Source organism: Nematocida displodere (genome assembly GCF_001642395.1).
Source record: "Nematocida displodere strain JUm2807 chromosome Unknown 1, whole genome shotgun sequence".
Lineage (NCBI taxonomy): Eukaryota > Fungi > Microsporidia > Nematocida > Nematocida displodere.
The window spans coordinates 159,939-174,277 of NW_027138130.1; the positions used below are offsets into that span (position 1 = coordinate 159,939).

Here is a 14,339-nt window from a genome sequence, read left to right on the forward strand (position 1 = left end):
GTGGAGCAACTATTCAGAGAATGTTTGTTTCATTTACCTCGGTGGCAGTTACCTGAAAAAACCTCTGGTTTCGTGGACTGCGTATATAAACAGCACCTGAAGAAGCTTGGAGGGTCTTGGCGAGGTAGAGTACGCCCACGGTTCTTCCCCTGGTAAAAGAGAAGCACGACCTTCCTACTTCGCCAACAACTGCTTCGGTGCCATCCATCTCAAAGGACTCTTCCTCTTTCTTGGCCACAATAACGGGTGACCCTCGTGGAAAGGACCCTTTTGCTGCAATAAATAGATACGGCTTGCTATCTTCTAGTTCACGTATGAAAAGGGGGTGGTAAATTGTTGGCTGCTTGCTTTTTGGCTTTCGGGCTATCTCTTCCCTTTCCTCCTCCTTCAGGTGCTGCAAAAGATCGAGACCGCGCGGGGTGCTGGGCATGTCGAACGGGTAAATGGCCCTATCACACTCTGCGCCCACCCTTAGCAGCTCTAAAACGCTGCATGGCACAATCCCCTCGACAATCATCTTTTGCAGCATAGCCATGCAATTGCTGTGGCTAACAACCAGCAAGCCTTTGGCCGGGGGCTTGGTACTGCCTCTGCCGCCTGCAGGACCTTCCAGAAGGTCCTGGAAGTAGATGTACGCCCCTGGGGCATCTATGTCTCTGATTGATTGGCAGTTAACTAGCTCGCTTTTGGTGAAAAGACGCTGTGCTCCATGTATTTCAAAGAGAGAAACCCTGTCCACACAGACCACGTCCTCTTTTATGCCCTCCTGGTACGACGAGTGCTTGTCGGTGAGAATAAACGTTTCTTTTGGCGTTGTGTACATGCGCACCCTCTCCCCTGCAGGGTAAATGGTTGTTGGGGCCAGGGAGGTAGGCGGGGCGGCGTTTTCAAAGTAGTAGAGCGTGTGGTACGAGATATCGCTGACTACTCCCCTGGTGACAAGGGCTGCTTTGATGAACTTTTCACTTTTGCAGGTTCTTCTGAAGGGCAGGTGTGTTCCAAGGCTGTTGTACATCGAGAACCTTTTGGCGTGGAAAGTGTGGGTCTTTAGTTTGTGCCCATGCTCCCTTCTGGTTTGCGTTTTTCTCTTTTTGTGCCTCTCTCCCCGTCGACACGCCCTGGGAAGTCTTCGCTCGTCAAAAGCGGCCGTTCTTCTTCGTTTGTGGAAGGGAAGCGTTTGGAAGATCATCTTGTTTTTCTTCTGCTGGCCTATCTCTTTCTCTATCTCCTCGATCTCTTTCATCCGCGCATTGGCATACTCCAGGCTGTACAGCTCAATGTTCATTAAAAAAAACCACCTCTGAGGACATACTTATCGACGTAAGCACCCCAAGCCCCTCAAGCGTCATCCGGACGACTCCATTGGCGTCCAGGTCGAGGGCAAGCGTGCTGTACGCCTGAATTCGCGGCAGTCTATCTAAATGGTACTTTAGCAAATTGAAGGTGCATGGGTCGCCAGGTGCCACTCCTACGGTGCTAGTGACTGTGATTCGGTTCTTTTCAGGAACGGAGCTAATTGTGGCTCCACTTTCCTCAACGTCCACCTCCAGGGTTCTCTCGGCCAGTCTTAGTATCCGGGAAAAAAGAGCGATCGGCAGGGCCAGGGTCCGCCGCGGTGTAAAGGGGATGGAGACGTAGTCCTGGTCGAGCAGGTAGATGCTTCGCTCAAAAGAAAACTCCTCTGACGTCCAGACCATGCGCATAACTGCTCCCCGTGTGGTGAGGCGCAGGGCAGACATTCCCCTGATTTCAAGCTTGGTGTTTGGGATCGCAAAAAAAGCGTACTCTCCCGTAGCCGTGTAAGACTTAAAAAGAGACTTTTCCAGGAAGTGCTCGGTAATGATGCTCTTTGATCTGTCCATGAGCTGAACAAAGAGGCCGTGCTCTTTTGGGCGCATAATGAGGTACTCAAACCTTGGAGAAATGATGCTACTGAGCGTAGACGCTTCTCTCTTCCCAAGAACTACCTCCATAAAATATTTGTGCACTGACCAGGCCCCTAAGACCATGACCCGACCCAGGCCCAACCCGAAAGCCCGAAAACCCGAAAGCCCGAGAACCCGAAAACCTAAGAACAGCTGGGTCTTTATTTGTATTTCGGGGTGTAGGCGCCAATGCACGAGATAATATTGCGGTACCCAAAGCTTGCCTGAATAATTGGGGTGGATTTGGTGTAGTGGGTGGCCAGGAGCTCGCCCTTGTGCCTGTCCCAGACCTTTACGCTGTTGTCCCCTGCAGCCGTTACAATAAGCGAGGAAAAGTGCGAAAAGCTAACGGACAGAACAAAACCAGTATGCCCCGTGAGTTTGAAGAGTTTTGCGCCCGTGGCTATGTCCCATATGTGCACGGACTTGTCCTTGCTCCCTGAAAGCAGCTGTCTCCCACAGGTGCTTATGTCCAGGTCGGTAACTGCATCTTTGTGCCCAACAAACAAGCGCACAAGGTCTCCCGACTGTAAATCGTGCATCCTTATCTTAAAATCGGTCGATCCGGTAAAGATGTAGTTACAGTTCGGGTGGAATTTAACGCACATGATGTCGCTTAGTGAAGAGGCGAACAGCCGCACCGGCCGGGCATTCTCCACCACCCAGACACACGCCGTTCGGTCGTTTGATCCTGATGCGAAGTAGTAGTCGTTCGGGGCAATGTCAATGCACCACACGGGGAAGAAGTGGCCTCTATATACAGCTATTTCAGAATACGTGTCTAACGACCAGAGACGAATGGTGGTGTCCTGTGAGCAGGAGAGAAGAAACCTTTTGCTTCCAAAAAACTTGACGGAATAAACGGGCCCAGAGTGTCCAATTAGCCGAACAATCTTCCCCATGTCCTCCCGCGCGTCGTCAGGCTTTCCCGTTCTCATTTCAGGTGCTTTTAGGTAGATACTGGCCTTAAGCCGCAAAAGACTGTCTTCGGTAAGGGAGTGCACCTCAATAAACGAGTCTTTGTACCCAAGAGCCAGCATTTTCAGGTCTGACGAAAAGTCTGAGCAGCAGAGCCCTTCTGAGGTGTTGTGGACGGTGTAGCAGCAGACGCTTGGCATTTGGTTCTTCCCTACATTGATTCTTTTGGAGAGGTCCCTGATTTTGTCTATTTCAGAGGCTATCTGCGACGCTCCCATCTGTGGGGTGGGTACGCGGTCGTGCGGAGGCGCGTTCTCGCTCTTTTTCTTCTTCAGAATAGAAAGAAACTGGTCCAGGTACTCGTACTTGTACTGCTCCTCCGAAACAATCAGCTCTTCTATTTTCGGGGTCACATAATGAACGCCGTGCATGACTGGTGTTTTGTTGAAGTCAAACTCAGAGGCTCCAGCGATGCCAATGTCCACAACCTCTTCGTTCATCTTCCCGGTGAAGACTCTGATGTCTAGGAACTGGTTGACTATTTTCAGTATCTTTACCAGGTTGTTTGACTCAAGAAAGCTAATGAACAGGTCAAAAGCATACTTCCCCATTGATAGGTGGTACTTGTTAGAAAGAAAAGCCATAGCTGTACTGTTTTCTTTCAGGCCTGAGGGCTCTTTAGCCATTTCTATCTGTCTAATTTCGTATGCATGTGTGTCCACAAAGTCTTCCTTGTAGAGGGAAAGGAGCTGCTGTGCTTCTGCCTCCCTTCCCCTGCCTACCATGTCCAGGTACAGATGGACAAATGTTGGGTAGAGTAGGTTGCTTAGGTCGTTTTTGAAGGCGTCAAGGGAGTCTTCAATCCACTGTCTGAGCTTAGCGTATCCCGTGTCTCCAGATCCTGGGGTATTGGTCAAGATAACGTTCCTTACAGAAAGTCTGGAGTACATCTCGCGATCAGCAACATACTCGTTCAAATTCAGAGCATTTCCAGACGCATTCATTTCGTCTATCTTTCTGTATCCTCTTTTCTCAAGAATCCCCCTCCCATTCCGCTCTCGGTCCATTAAAGAATTTAAATTCGCAAAAGAATATCTTACACCCACCCCAAGCAAGGTCAGCGGGCGGAGATCTCACTAACCGTGGCTTCTTAGCTCAATGGTAGAGCGCAACCCTAGTAAGGTTGAGGTTACGGGTTCGATCCCCGTAGAAGCCTTTTTTGTTTTTATTTTGACATGTTTGGTTTTGGTGCTTGGCTATTATGACAGGAGATGTTGAGCTAAATCAGAGGTGATATATCTAAATATCTAAATGATAAAAATATAAATAGAAGAGCGAAGGAATCATAGAGATGATAGAGGAGGACCCAGCCATGGAAACAGTCAATAGTATATTACATATGCTATATAACAAAAACCAAGAGACGAACTATAAAGGGTATCTGAACTACAATGTTCTAATTAAAACACCCGAATACAAATACTTTGAGGAGATTATAGGCCACTTCTTCCCATATAACTTAGAACTATTCATTCCAGATATTCTAATCCCAATTAATATGAAGTATTTACAAGAGAATACGGAAGAACTGGCAATGAATATTTTAAATCGAGATATACCCATATGTTACTAACCCATCCCCTCGTATAACTTACTTATACTAAATATTTTCTTATGCTTATGTTCTGTGGTTCTTGTGAGAAGTATCTTAGTCCGTTGGAGAGTACATGTCGACTGTGTGGCAAATCGAACAAGATAGTCCTAAACCAATGCATAAACCACAGTAAGACGTACGTTGTTAAGAACGAGGTACAGCCAAAGAAGAAGGGGGCTAAAATAAAGGAGGAGTGTCCAGAGTGTGGAAGTGACTACCTCTACTACTACACTATGCAGCTCAGATCGGCTGATGAAGGACAGACGGTCTTCTACGAGTGCGACTGTGGGTACAAGGCCAAGCTAAACACCTGAATGGTCGCAGTAAATAAACACCCTTACCAGGAAGATTCTATCCCAGCCCAGGGCTTTATAAGCCTGGTGGTAAAATATTTGAATAATGAGAAGAGAAGAAGTATTCGGGCGGCAAGAGAGGTGGAACGGCGAGGATTCAGAAATACTTGAGGAGGGTGACAGAGACATTCTTGAATCACCAGAAGAAGAAGTCCACACCCGAACACAAGTTAACCACGAGAAGCGAGCACACTTACGAGACAGAGGATACAAGCGCAACAACAAGCCACTTATCTGGAAGACCGAGATAGAGGAGTACATCGACGAACCAACGTTCCTCAACGACGGTGCCGTCCTTAAGATCTTCACTGAGAAGGTAGAAAGGGCCTATACCCCGCGGCGCCTGAGGTACGACCTCTACTACAAAAACCTTCCCCTGCAGAGCGACTGCAACACCAACGAAGAAGAGCTAATGGAGGGAAGCAAGCAGCTAATTGAGAGCCAGATAGTTACTGTAAGAGAAAGACTCCGGCTGAGGATTAAGGAGGAGAACTGTCTTCTCCACAAATCGAAAAGGCTCCACGTTGTTCTTAAACAGTTCGGGTACATGTCTGGAGCCTCCTCTATTTACGCCCTCCTCGCCAAGTCCTACGTCACGGGGAAGCGGGCTATTCTCACCGAAATGGAAGTTATTACCAACCGCCTCTCCTCTCTCTATGCGCGGATTCTCATTGATGCCCGGTACCTTCAGAAGTGCTCAGAGTTCCTGGAAAGAAAAACAATCATTATGTAGCTGGGACGGTCCTCCACGGTCCATCGCACTACACAGAGTAAACAACAAATGACCGACGTCATCTTCAGGTTTTGGTTTTTGGCCTTATTTTTATACTCGAGCGAAGCTTATTTGATTAGCAAAATGTGGTAGCTGTTTATGGTTTATGGTCGGTTTATGGCCGATGTGTGGCCGATGTATGGTTTGGTCTATTTATTAGGGGGACCTACCACCAGGAGAGTGGTCCAAGACCGGGACCTGCAATGGTGGCGTAGATGGTACCTTCTTTTCCTATTTTTATAACTCTAACTTTGCAGACTTCCCCGGCCTTTACATACAGACGTACATCGTTGTACTTCCAGCACCACAGGTCAACCCGGGACGTTCGAACTGGAAGGGTGCAGAGCTCTGAGGGCTGGGGGATTTGCCCCGAAGGAATGTGGATGCCTGGAAGAAGTGCATGTACAAGGAAGATGCCTGCTGTGTCCTGCTTCTCCACTTCGCACATGAGTATCTCTCCAACGTATGCTCTGTACATGACCACTCTATACGTAACCAGCGGGTAGAGCATTCCGTCGTGTATTTCTATGTCGTCTATTGCATCTATGCCCAGTGGAAAGAGAGAGACGCCTCCACAGCCCACCTGATGGCCAGGCACGTGCTTTCTCAGGGTTTCTAGCACGGCATTTTGAAGGTTCACCTCCTTTGGCGAAACACTAAGCCTTTCTTGCTGAACCACCTCCACGAACATGCTATACTGAAAATTTCTTCCACCTTTTCGACTTTTCGACTTTTCGACTTTTCGACTTTTCGGGTTTTCAGGTTTTCGGACTTTCAGGTTCTCGGGCTTCCTGTGCGTGGCCCTGTGAGGCGCTAGGACCGGGGGGATCTAGGACCGGGGGAGGTTAGGCTAGAGAAGTGTGCAAGAAGAAAGGAGAGGGAGGACCTGCGCGCGGGGGCAGAGACAAAGATTTGCCTGCAGATACTCTCCACCTCCCTTGGAAGGGGGGCATAGTCTACATCGCACTCCACTATCTTGGGATAGAGGGAGTAGAGAGAGGGCGCTGAAAATGCCTCTTTCCCACAGGCAATGAAGTAAAGCAGGCACCCGAAGCTCCAAACGTCAAGGGCCTCCAGAGAAACAAGCTTCTTGGCCCCGTGGCTTGAGCGCTTGACCATCTCGGGCGCCATGTACGCCGGCGTCCCCTCAAAGGGCAGAAGGCTCTCCTCAATGTACCCCGAAGGACAGAGCATTGAGCACCCAAAGTCTATCAGAACGGGCGGCATGCAGGCGCTTAGAATAAGGTTGGCAGGCTTAATGTCCAGGTGGAAGACTCCGTGGCGGTGAATTTGCTCCAGGGTCCCAAGAATGGAGTAGGCTGCGTCCAGGAGGCTCTGGGTGCTTTGGAAGAGAGAGCGCGTGCTTAGCGTTGGTCCCTGGTGCAGAGAAAGCACAATGTACACGGCGCTGTCGTCTTCAAGGTGTTTGTGCATCTTAACCACCCCGGGAATGCCCTGGAGGGGCAAGAGAGCTGAAATTTCCTTTTCAGCATGCATGGTTCCACGCTGCCTGCGCTTGCCCTTGTGAACGACTTTAATGGCGTATCTCTCTGCCGTAAGGTTACACTCTGCGAGAAACACCAAAGAGTAGACCCCTTCTCCAATGCATTGGTGGAGAGTGTACCCCTCTACTGCATAGATGTTTTCCATCCTTTTTTATTTTCCAAGACATGGATAAATACAACGAGGTGCAGAGAGCAGCAGTTGGCGCAAAGAACACGCTGGGGCTCCCAGAGCACACGGTGAAGGACTTTTCCACAAGCAGCTATACATTTGACGCATCGGTGTTTAAGAAGAAGAGTGTGCCTTTTCCCAGGGAAATTTCAGAGGTTATGCAGGCGGGGGGGAACATCGGGACGGTTGATGGGCTAAACCTGGTTTGGGCCTCAGAGCGTGGCCGGGTGGTTCTTTGGAACTTTGCAGCCTCTTTGGTGCATGAAATAGAAACCAAAACAAGCGAGGTGCTCGCGATCTACCCGATTCAGCCCAAAGCAGGCACGTTTATCAAAAACGTGCACTCTTGTCTGCTTCTTTTCACAGATGCAGAGGTAAGCCTGGTGTGTCTGTGCACCGATCCTATTGCCTTTGTGGAAACGGGCGCAATCGCTGGGCTACCCGTCCAGATGTCTGCAGTCTGTGAGACGCGCGACGAAAGAGTCTTTCTTGGGGGCATAGATGGCAACATTTACGAGTTTGTCTATGGGTGCAGCCGCTGGACGGGGAACAACTCGGCCTCAGTCACCTGCTTGACTTCGGGGCTGCTCTCGCATCTGCTTCCGTTTATATACGCGATGGGCAAAAGAACGATGGTTCTTCAGATCCTGCCAACCAAGCGGGGGTTTTTGGTGCTCTACGAGGACGGGGTGGTCGATGCCTTTGACACACAGAATCGCTTCAGGAAGATAAGAACGGCCGACCTCTCCCCGCTTAAGATAAGGGACCCGGCCACTCTGCAAATGCTCCCGATCAATGGGGGGGGGTATGAGGTGTACCTGATGCTGCCCAATGGAGAGCGGGCCTTTCTGGACGGAGGAGGGTTCATTGCTGGAAGAAGAACTCTTCCTCCCAACAGGACACAGCGGGTGAACAGGGGCGGTGTCCCGCAAATAACCACCCAAGAGTCTTTTTACTCAATTGGGAAACATTTGGTCATTTTAGGAAAAACAGGTAACGAAGGTGTTGTTAGTGTGATATCACCCAACAGGGACAAAGAGGGGCCTGCAGAGAACTGCTCGACTATTTTTGCCAGCAGCTCAGGGTACCTCCAGGCGGCGCTGGCCTCCCAGGAGTTCACTGGAAGACAGATCCTTAACCCGGCCGAAAAGCTGCTTATGGGCGAGGAGCTGGTGCTCCTGGCGCCTGACCGCATAGACACTTTCCAGATCATGGAGGGCGTAGAGTACATGGAGAGAGCGACCACCAACCCCGAGGGACTGATGCTCTTTAAGCAAAGAAACGGGCCAGAGCACACGCTGCACGCCGCCCTCTATGCCATTGCGCTGGGCAACAGCTCGATTGCCATTGAAAACCTGTTCAAGAAAACCACCGACATCCACCGACACGTTATCTCCGACTGCATGGGAAGCATTATCTACTCGCTCTGGGACAGGGACCTTCTGGAGGTGCTTGCTGTTCAGGCCGGGAACGACTTGGAGGCGAATCTTTACCTGGAAGAGCTTGAGAGAGCCATTGAAAAGCTGCAGCGCCTGAAAATGTTCGTTTTAAGGCACAGCACCTCGCAGGAGTCGCTAAGACTAGCGGATGGACACACGGTAACCGATGGCATTTCCGATGTAATTGAAACGCTGCAGTACATTGCAATTCTCTTTGAGACAGACGCCCTCTATGTTTTATCAGAGACGTACAAGCAGGCGACCTTGGAGGAGGACAGCCCCGCTATTTCGCTATCTACGCTCGTCTATCCCGACTCCAGGTACCGAAAAACCAGCCTGGAAATCCTGGTTGACCTGCACCTCCGCCAGAAAGCCTCAATCGAAGGCATTTCCGAGGCCCTCAATGAAAAGTGCCCCACGCTCTTTGCGCTCAGCGACTCTCTCTACCTCCGGGGCAAGGAGGCGATTGAGAAAGCGACCCGAGCCACTACGAAGGAGGATAAGAACTGGTACCTGGAAAAAAGCATCAATTTCTTCCAGAAGGCCTCAAGGGACCAAATACCAGCGATCGTTGAGGCGTACGCCAAAATCAAGTACTCCAGAGGCATACTCTACATCGTTCGGGCCGTCTTTAACCAGCTCACCAAAGAAGAAAGCGTCGCCCACCTCTCCCGAGCCATCTGCACCGAAGAGTTCCTGAAAGAAGGGCTCCAGGATGAAAGAGCCTCGTTTTGCACCTGTCTCCTTGATGCCGTTATTGTCAAGATCAAGAATAACGAGGTTTCCATCGATATCTTGCTAAAAGCCAAATCAAGGTACCTGGAAGAGTACCTGAACCGGCTGGATGAGACAAGCGACGACATTGAGCTCTGCGACCTTGTTTGGAAGTACCACCTGAAGAACCACACCTACCAAATAGCTGCCCTCTACCTCCTCCGCACAGCCGAAAGAGCCAGGCCCTTCATCACCCTCCAGAAACGCATCGAGTACCTAGCCATTGCCTGCACCATGCAAGCAGCAAGCGGCCCGAACCATGCGCTGGCCAATGGACCTATTAAGGAGTTTGCGCCCAAGCTGGGAAAGATTGCCAGAGACAGACTTGACATGGCGCAAAAGCAGCTTGATGTCATGTCTGCCGTGGCGGACATCTACAACCCTGAAAACATCGCCCCGGAGGTAGAAGACCAGATAAGCAGTGTTTTTGTGCGTCTTGAAACAGAGCTGCTTGGGTATGAAGAGCTCTTTGAGATTTGCGTCACCCACGGGTTCTCTCTTCTTGCCCTCAAAATCTCAACCATGGGCCTTGTTGATGACGACACACTCCACAAACAGCTCTGGAACGACGTTCTTTCCGGGGACTATAACTACTGTGTCCGCGTGCTTCAGGACAACAAGGTGGCAACGTCATCGGTGTCAGCAGAGCTTCTTGGAGAAATTCTTCTTAAAAAGAGGCTTGCCTACCCCGAGGGAAAGAACGTTGGCCTGGTCCTTTTAGGCCTGGGATACTCCTCCATCACAGTGGCCAGAATCTTTGAGGAAAAAGCCGAAAGCACCGAGTACGCCTCCCCCAAAGAGAAAAGGGCCGTTCTTAATGAGGCCGTTGCTTTCTGCGAGTCCCAGAACCTCTCAGAGCTTGCCCATCGAATGACCTGCCTGAAAACCACCCTTGGGCTATGACTATAGGGGGTATATCCCACAATAAATGCCTTACACTGCCCCCGCAATATCACACTACCCCCGAAAACCCCCCGAAACACCACCGAACTAACCCGAAACACCACCGCAAAACCACCGCAAAACCACCGAAAACCCCCCGAAACACCACCGACCCACTGCTCTTTATTCGTTACATGATTGCATTGTACATCCTTTCAATGGCATACTCCAGGACGTTGGGCCCAAAGGCGTGGGAGGGGTTGTTCTCAAAGTACGACCCGATTATGTCAAGGGCTACTTTGACGTCTTCGGGGGGCGAGTCTTTCAGGGCTTTAAGAAGGCGTTGCGACAGTGCCACCCCCTGTGCTTCATCCTCGGTCTCCTCGCACGGCTCAAGGCTTAGAAGGTAAAAGTGCCTGAGAACCTGAAAAGCGTCCTGGTCCTCCGGGGTGATTGGGTGCTCTACATAGAAGCTGGACACCAGGAGGGCAATGGAGTGCGGCGACTTGCAGATCCGCATTGTCCCACACCCCGGGACAAGTAAAGAAAGACACATCTTAATGTGCTGCAGCCTTCCATACCTCAGGCCGTACTGCTCGCGATACTCGCCTGCGAACGGGCTGTAGTCTGTCGTTGCCTGCAGGTGCTCAATGCTGCGCCCCCGGAGAAGCAGTCTCTTACAGGCCCCAAGAATCCGAAGGTCACCCGTTGAGTTTAGGGCAAGGCAAGAGGCCAGAAGGGTGTAGTCCAGCACCACTGAGGGAACGTCGCTTCGTCTTTCCAGGGAGTACAGGAGCAGGGTAATGGCTGCAACAAACTCTTCGTGGTCGTCGCTTCCCTTCTCGGTGGGGATGCGGAGGATTCCGTGCCCAAAGATGCACCCAGCTACATCGTATGCACTCTCCAGGGAAAAGTTCATCGCCTGTGCCCTATCAAACGTTTCTTGGTAGTTATCTTTTTCCATGATCAGAACCTGAAAAAGCGAGGAATAAAACCGGTTCACAGGTGTTGCCTTTGGAGAAGACTCTTCAATCAGCCCAGCAATCTTTTCCTGGCGCGTGCCCACGTGTGACAGTCCATTCGCAATGATTTCGCAGGTCCTGTTTGGCAAACGAAGATACTCCCTCATCGCACACCCGGAGCAGATGTAAGCCAGGGAAAAGGCGGCTGCAAGTGCGTGGTACCTGTCGTAGTACAGCGTTTTAGCTAGCTCCTCTGGCGTGGCCGTTTGCTGGGAGATCACCCCTTTTCTTTCCATGTAGGAAATCAGGGTCTGTTTTGCAAACAGGTCGTTCTTCCCCATGTAAAGCACCCCCAGAGCGAACACGCTCCACATCAGCAGCACACTTCCCGACTCCTTTGCTTTCAGGTTGTAGCTGATAATTGAGGCTAGGTTCTTGTCCCCCGTGCCCCGGAGAATGAACGCGTTCCCCAGGACTGTCGCTCCAATGAGCAGGTTGTCTGAGCACCTGGACAGTGAGAGAAGAAGCGTTCGCGTGAGTGTCCGCTTTTCATTCAGGGACAGCGCGTTTGCTGAAAAAGACTCTTTCAGCCCGAGCCCGAAAATAGAGCCTCCCAAGCACATCAGGCTTTTCTGGGTCATTCGCTCCAGGTGCATGGTGGAGATAAACGGCCGGTTGGGCACGGTCAGTGCGGCAGCTACGGCCGAGTGGAAGGAGGGCCAGATGTTGTCGCAGTCGCTCAGGGCCGTTAGTGCCACAACGTTGTTGTTTTTTTTCATGAACACTTTCAGCTTGGGCACCTGAAAAATACTTGCCTGGAGGTTTCTTCTGAACAGGAACACCCCCCTCCCCACCGACGCAAGCATAAAGAACACAAACGCTTTCTTCCTCCTGTTTTCTGTGTCGTACTCGTCAAACACAAAGTCTCCAACCAGCTGCCCTGAAAGAAGGCCTTTGCACTCCTCAATTACGCTGACGTTTTTCATTCGCAGGGGCACCTCCCTGATGTACTCGGTGTCCTCCAGGGTGTGCACGATTTGCAGCAAACTCCCGTCCTCTTTTTTCTTCTCTTTCTCTTGGAGATCGGCCCTTACCACGGCATACCCCGGGTTCTTGGAGGTGTAGAGGAGCGCCTGGTTGTAGAAGAGCAGCTCGTACGGAAAGACCTTTTTGGGGTCTGCCAGGGGAGCAAGCATGAAAAAAAGGTAGGCGTGTCTCGGTGAGAGTGTTTGCAGCCTTTCAAACATCGCCAGGAAGATCGGGCTTTTCAGGGTGCTGGGGCGTTTTATGCTTTGGATGTACTTCTCTAGCTCCTCTGCAACCCTTAGCACCTCCTTCTCTGTGAGCCTGTCTATCTCCCGGACAAAAAGCGCCTCCTCAGCAGTGCCCTCCCGGGCTCTTGCCTGGAGTATCCGCGCTCTTGTGCGCCATGGAAGAAAGTAGGCAAATGCCCGGGCCCCTGGTGTTCCATAGTCAAAAAAGTTGCTAATGCTTTTGGTTTTGTACCCTCGGGACACATCCCCAACCTGACGCAAACCTGTCAGTGTTATTTGCTGGTAAGGGTTTGGCTGAGTTTTTGGCAAATCTTTCAGAGAAAAAACCTTTCCAGTGCCACAGACCACCTCTGCCCCATTAAGAAGCAGCAGCAGCCCGTGGTTGGTGCTCAGAGCCACTGCGCTGCTCAAGCTCTCCCCGTCCACGCGGTGGAAGGTCTCCCGAGCAAGGTAGAGGTGTTTCTTGGCCTGGGGGCTGTTTTCAGCGGCCAGGGCGCCTGGGGGGACTATCACTGAGCCTGGCAGCACGCCCTGGCTAGAGGGCCCTTCTTTGTTCTTGTTTGTCAGTGTGCCCTGGTATACACCCTCCAAAGTGGTGAAAACAAGCCTGTTTCCCTTGACGATTGCTCCGCAAACAGCTTCAGGGACTTGTCTTACGAACACTCTGGACATCTCTGGGAAGAGTCCTCTGAACACCTCCACGTACGCCGCATTGGCTGCCCTGTCTCTGTACCTGATGCAAAACTGGGCTCTATCGGTGGCCACCACTCTGTAGAGACACTTAGACGGTGTAAGCTTAAGAATGGGGTTGTGTGGATGGCTCATGTGCTGGAGCACCCGGCTTCTTCCCTCTGAGAACACAACGCCGCTTTTCAAGAACCCAGACGTTCGAATGGTCTGGGTGGGATACTTCACCATTTCCCCGTCCTTTTCAATAAAGATGATCATCTTCTTAAAAACAACCACGGTCGCCTCTTCTACCTTTCCGCAATCTACTATGCTGTGTTCAAATGTATACTTTCTCTTGGTTGTCTGAAGTACCTTCTTCTTCCACCTCATACAAATTAAAAAAGAAACCACAGACAGATTACTGTGCTTGCCCTACCACACAACCTCTCACCCACCTAGCCACGCAACCCCAAAACTCTTTTATTGAAAACAGGCCGCCCCAAGCCGCGTGCCTAGGCCTTTTTCGCTCTTAGCCTGCGTTTCCTCTTTTTGGGCTTGGTGTTCGGGGCGGGGGGGGGTGCTGTGCTGGGCATACGAAGCAAAAGCACGGATGTGTGTTTGGTTCCGAGCAACTCCCTGGTGCACCTGCACCAGCAACGAAAGAAAGTCGTCGTGTCCTGAAAAAGGCTCAACCACGTGGATTGATGGAGGCTGCTGGTTGAACGACACTTCCAGAGGTTGCTGCCGGTGGAAAAAGATAAGAACGTCTTTCATTTCTTTGGTGATAGTGTACTTGGCTTTGATTTCTCTCGGTATGTCTTCTAGCTCGCACCCAAAGAAGACAAAGTACCTTGATACTGAGTCTTTCACCAGTGAGATAAGCTGATCTATGCGCCTGCCCTCCTCGGTCTCTGCCCGCCCAAAGCGCATCACAACCACTCTTCTCGGGTCCTGCTGGGCCCGTGCTATCTCTTCCACGTTTTGAAGGTTCTTGATATAGAATGACATCTTGCGCAAATCTCTTCCCTCTTAAATCTGGCCTG

The 14,339-nt window shown here is 51.0% G+C and overlaps 11 protein-coding genes across 11 annotated transcripts; 4 read left to right on the top strand and 7 right to left on the bottom strand.

Moving 5' to 3' along the window:
- Nucleotides 1-13: 13 nt before the first annotated feature.
- NEDG_00138 (uncharacterized protein) lies at nucleotides 14-1,285 on the bottom strand (the record flags this gene model as incomplete). Its single annotated transcript, XM_067687556.1, has 1 exon — nucleotides 14-1,285. The coding sequence occupies one exon, from the start codon at nucleotides 1,283-1,285 to the stop codon at nucleotides 14-16; it is 1,272 nt and encodes a 423-aa protein (XP_067545264.1).
- Nucleotides 1,275-2,009, bottom strand: NEDG_00139 (uncharacterized protein; the record flags this gene model as incomplete). The annotated part of the gene is made up of 1 exon (XM_067687557.1): nucleotides 1,275-2,009. One exon carries the CDS (start codon nucleotides 2,007-2,009, stop codon nucleotides 1,275-1,277), a length of 735 nt encoding a protein of 244 aa, XP_067545265.1.
- A 77-nt stretch (nucleotides 2,010-2,086) lies between these two features.
- On the bottom strand, nucleotides 2,087-3,910 carry NEDG_00140 (transcription initiation factor TFIID subunit 5; the record flags this gene model as incomplete). Its single annotated transcript, XM_067687558.1, has 1 exon — nucleotides 2,087-3,910. One exon carries the CDS (start codon nucleotides 3,908-3,910, stop codon nucleotides 2,087-2,089), a length of 1,824 nt encoding a protein of 607 aa, XP_067545266.1.
- Nucleotides 3,911-4,194: 284 nt separating this feature from the next.
- NEDG_00141 (uncharacterized protein) lies at nucleotides 4,195-4,476 on the top strand (the record flags this gene model as incomplete). Its single annotated transcript, XM_067687559.1, has 1 exon — nucleotides 4,195-4,476. The coding sequence occupies one exon, from the start codon at nucleotides 4,195-4,197 to the stop codon at nucleotides 4,474-4,476; it is 282 nt and encodes a 93-aa protein (XP_067545267.1).
- Nucleotides 4,477-4,517: 41 nt separating this feature from the next.
- Nucleotides 4,518-4,811, top strand: NEDG_00142 (DNA-directed RNA polymerase I subunit RPA12; the record flags this gene model as incomplete). Its single annotated transcript, XM_067687560.1, has 1 exon — nucleotides 4,518-4,811. One exon carries the CDS (start codon nucleotides 4,518-4,520, stop codon nucleotides 4,809-4,811), a length of 294 nt encoding a protein of 97 aa, XP_067545268.1.
- Nucleotides 4,812-4,896: 85 nt separating this feature from the next.
- On the top strand, nucleotides 4,897-5,583 carry NEDG_00143 (uncharacterized protein; the record flags this gene model as incomplete). The annotated part of the gene is made up of 1 exon (XM_067687561.1): nucleotides 4,897-5,583. One exon carries the CDS (start codon nucleotides 4,897-4,899, stop codon nucleotides 5,581-5,583), a length of 687 nt encoding a protein of 228 aa, XP_067545269.1.
- Nucleotides 5,584-5,788: 205 nt separating this feature from the next.
- NEDG_00144 (DNA-directed RNA polymerase III subunit RPC8) lies at nucleotides 5,789-6,313 on the bottom strand (the record flags this gene model as incomplete). Its single annotated transcript, XM_067687562.1, has 1 exon — nucleotides 5,789-6,313. One exon carries the CDS (start codon nucleotides 6,311-6,313, stop codon nucleotides 5,789-5,791), a length of 525 nt encoding a protein of 174 aa, XP_067545270.1.
- A 122-nt stretch (nucleotides 6,314-6,435) lies between these two features.
- NEDG_00145 (uncharacterized protein) lies at nucleotides 6,436-7,272 on the bottom strand (the record flags this gene model as incomplete). Its single annotated transcript, XM_067687563.1, has 1 exon — nucleotides 6,436-7,272. One exon carries the CDS (start codon nucleotides 7,270-7,272, stop codon nucleotides 6,436-6,438), a length of 837 nt encoding a protein of 278 aa, XP_067545271.1.
- Nucleotides 7,273-7,292: 20 nt separating this feature from the next.
- NEDG_00146 (nuclear pore complex protein Nup155) lies at nucleotides 7,293-10,412 on the top strand (the record flags this gene model as incomplete). The annotated part of the gene is made up of 1 exon (XM_067687564.1): nucleotides 7,293-10,412. The coding sequence occupies one exon, from the start codon at nucleotides 7,293-7,295 to the stop codon at nucleotides 10,410-10,412; it is 3,120 nt and encodes a 1,039-aa protein (XP_067545272.1).
- A 169-nt stretch (nucleotides 10,413-10,581) lies between these two features.
- Nucleotides 10,582-13,686, bottom strand: NEDG_00147 (uncharacterized protein; the record flags this gene model as incomplete). The annotated part of the gene is made up of 1 exon (XM_067687565.1): nucleotides 10,582-13,686. The coding sequence occupies one exon, from the start codon at nucleotides 13,684-13,686 to the stop codon at nucleotides 10,582-10,584; it is 3,105 nt and encodes a 1,034-aa protein (XP_067545273.1).
- Nucleotides 13,687-13,776: 90 nt separating this feature from the next.
- NEDG_00148 (uncharacterized protein) lies at nucleotides 13,777-14,304 on the bottom strand (the record flags this gene model as incomplete). The annotated part of the gene is made up of 1 exon (XM_067687566.1): nucleotides 13,777-14,304. The coding sequence occupies one exon, from the start codon at nucleotides 14,302-14,304 to the stop codon at nucleotides 13,777-13,779; it is 528 nt and encodes a 175-aa protein (XP_067545274.1).
- Nucleotides 14,305-14,339: the final 35 nt, after the last annotated feature.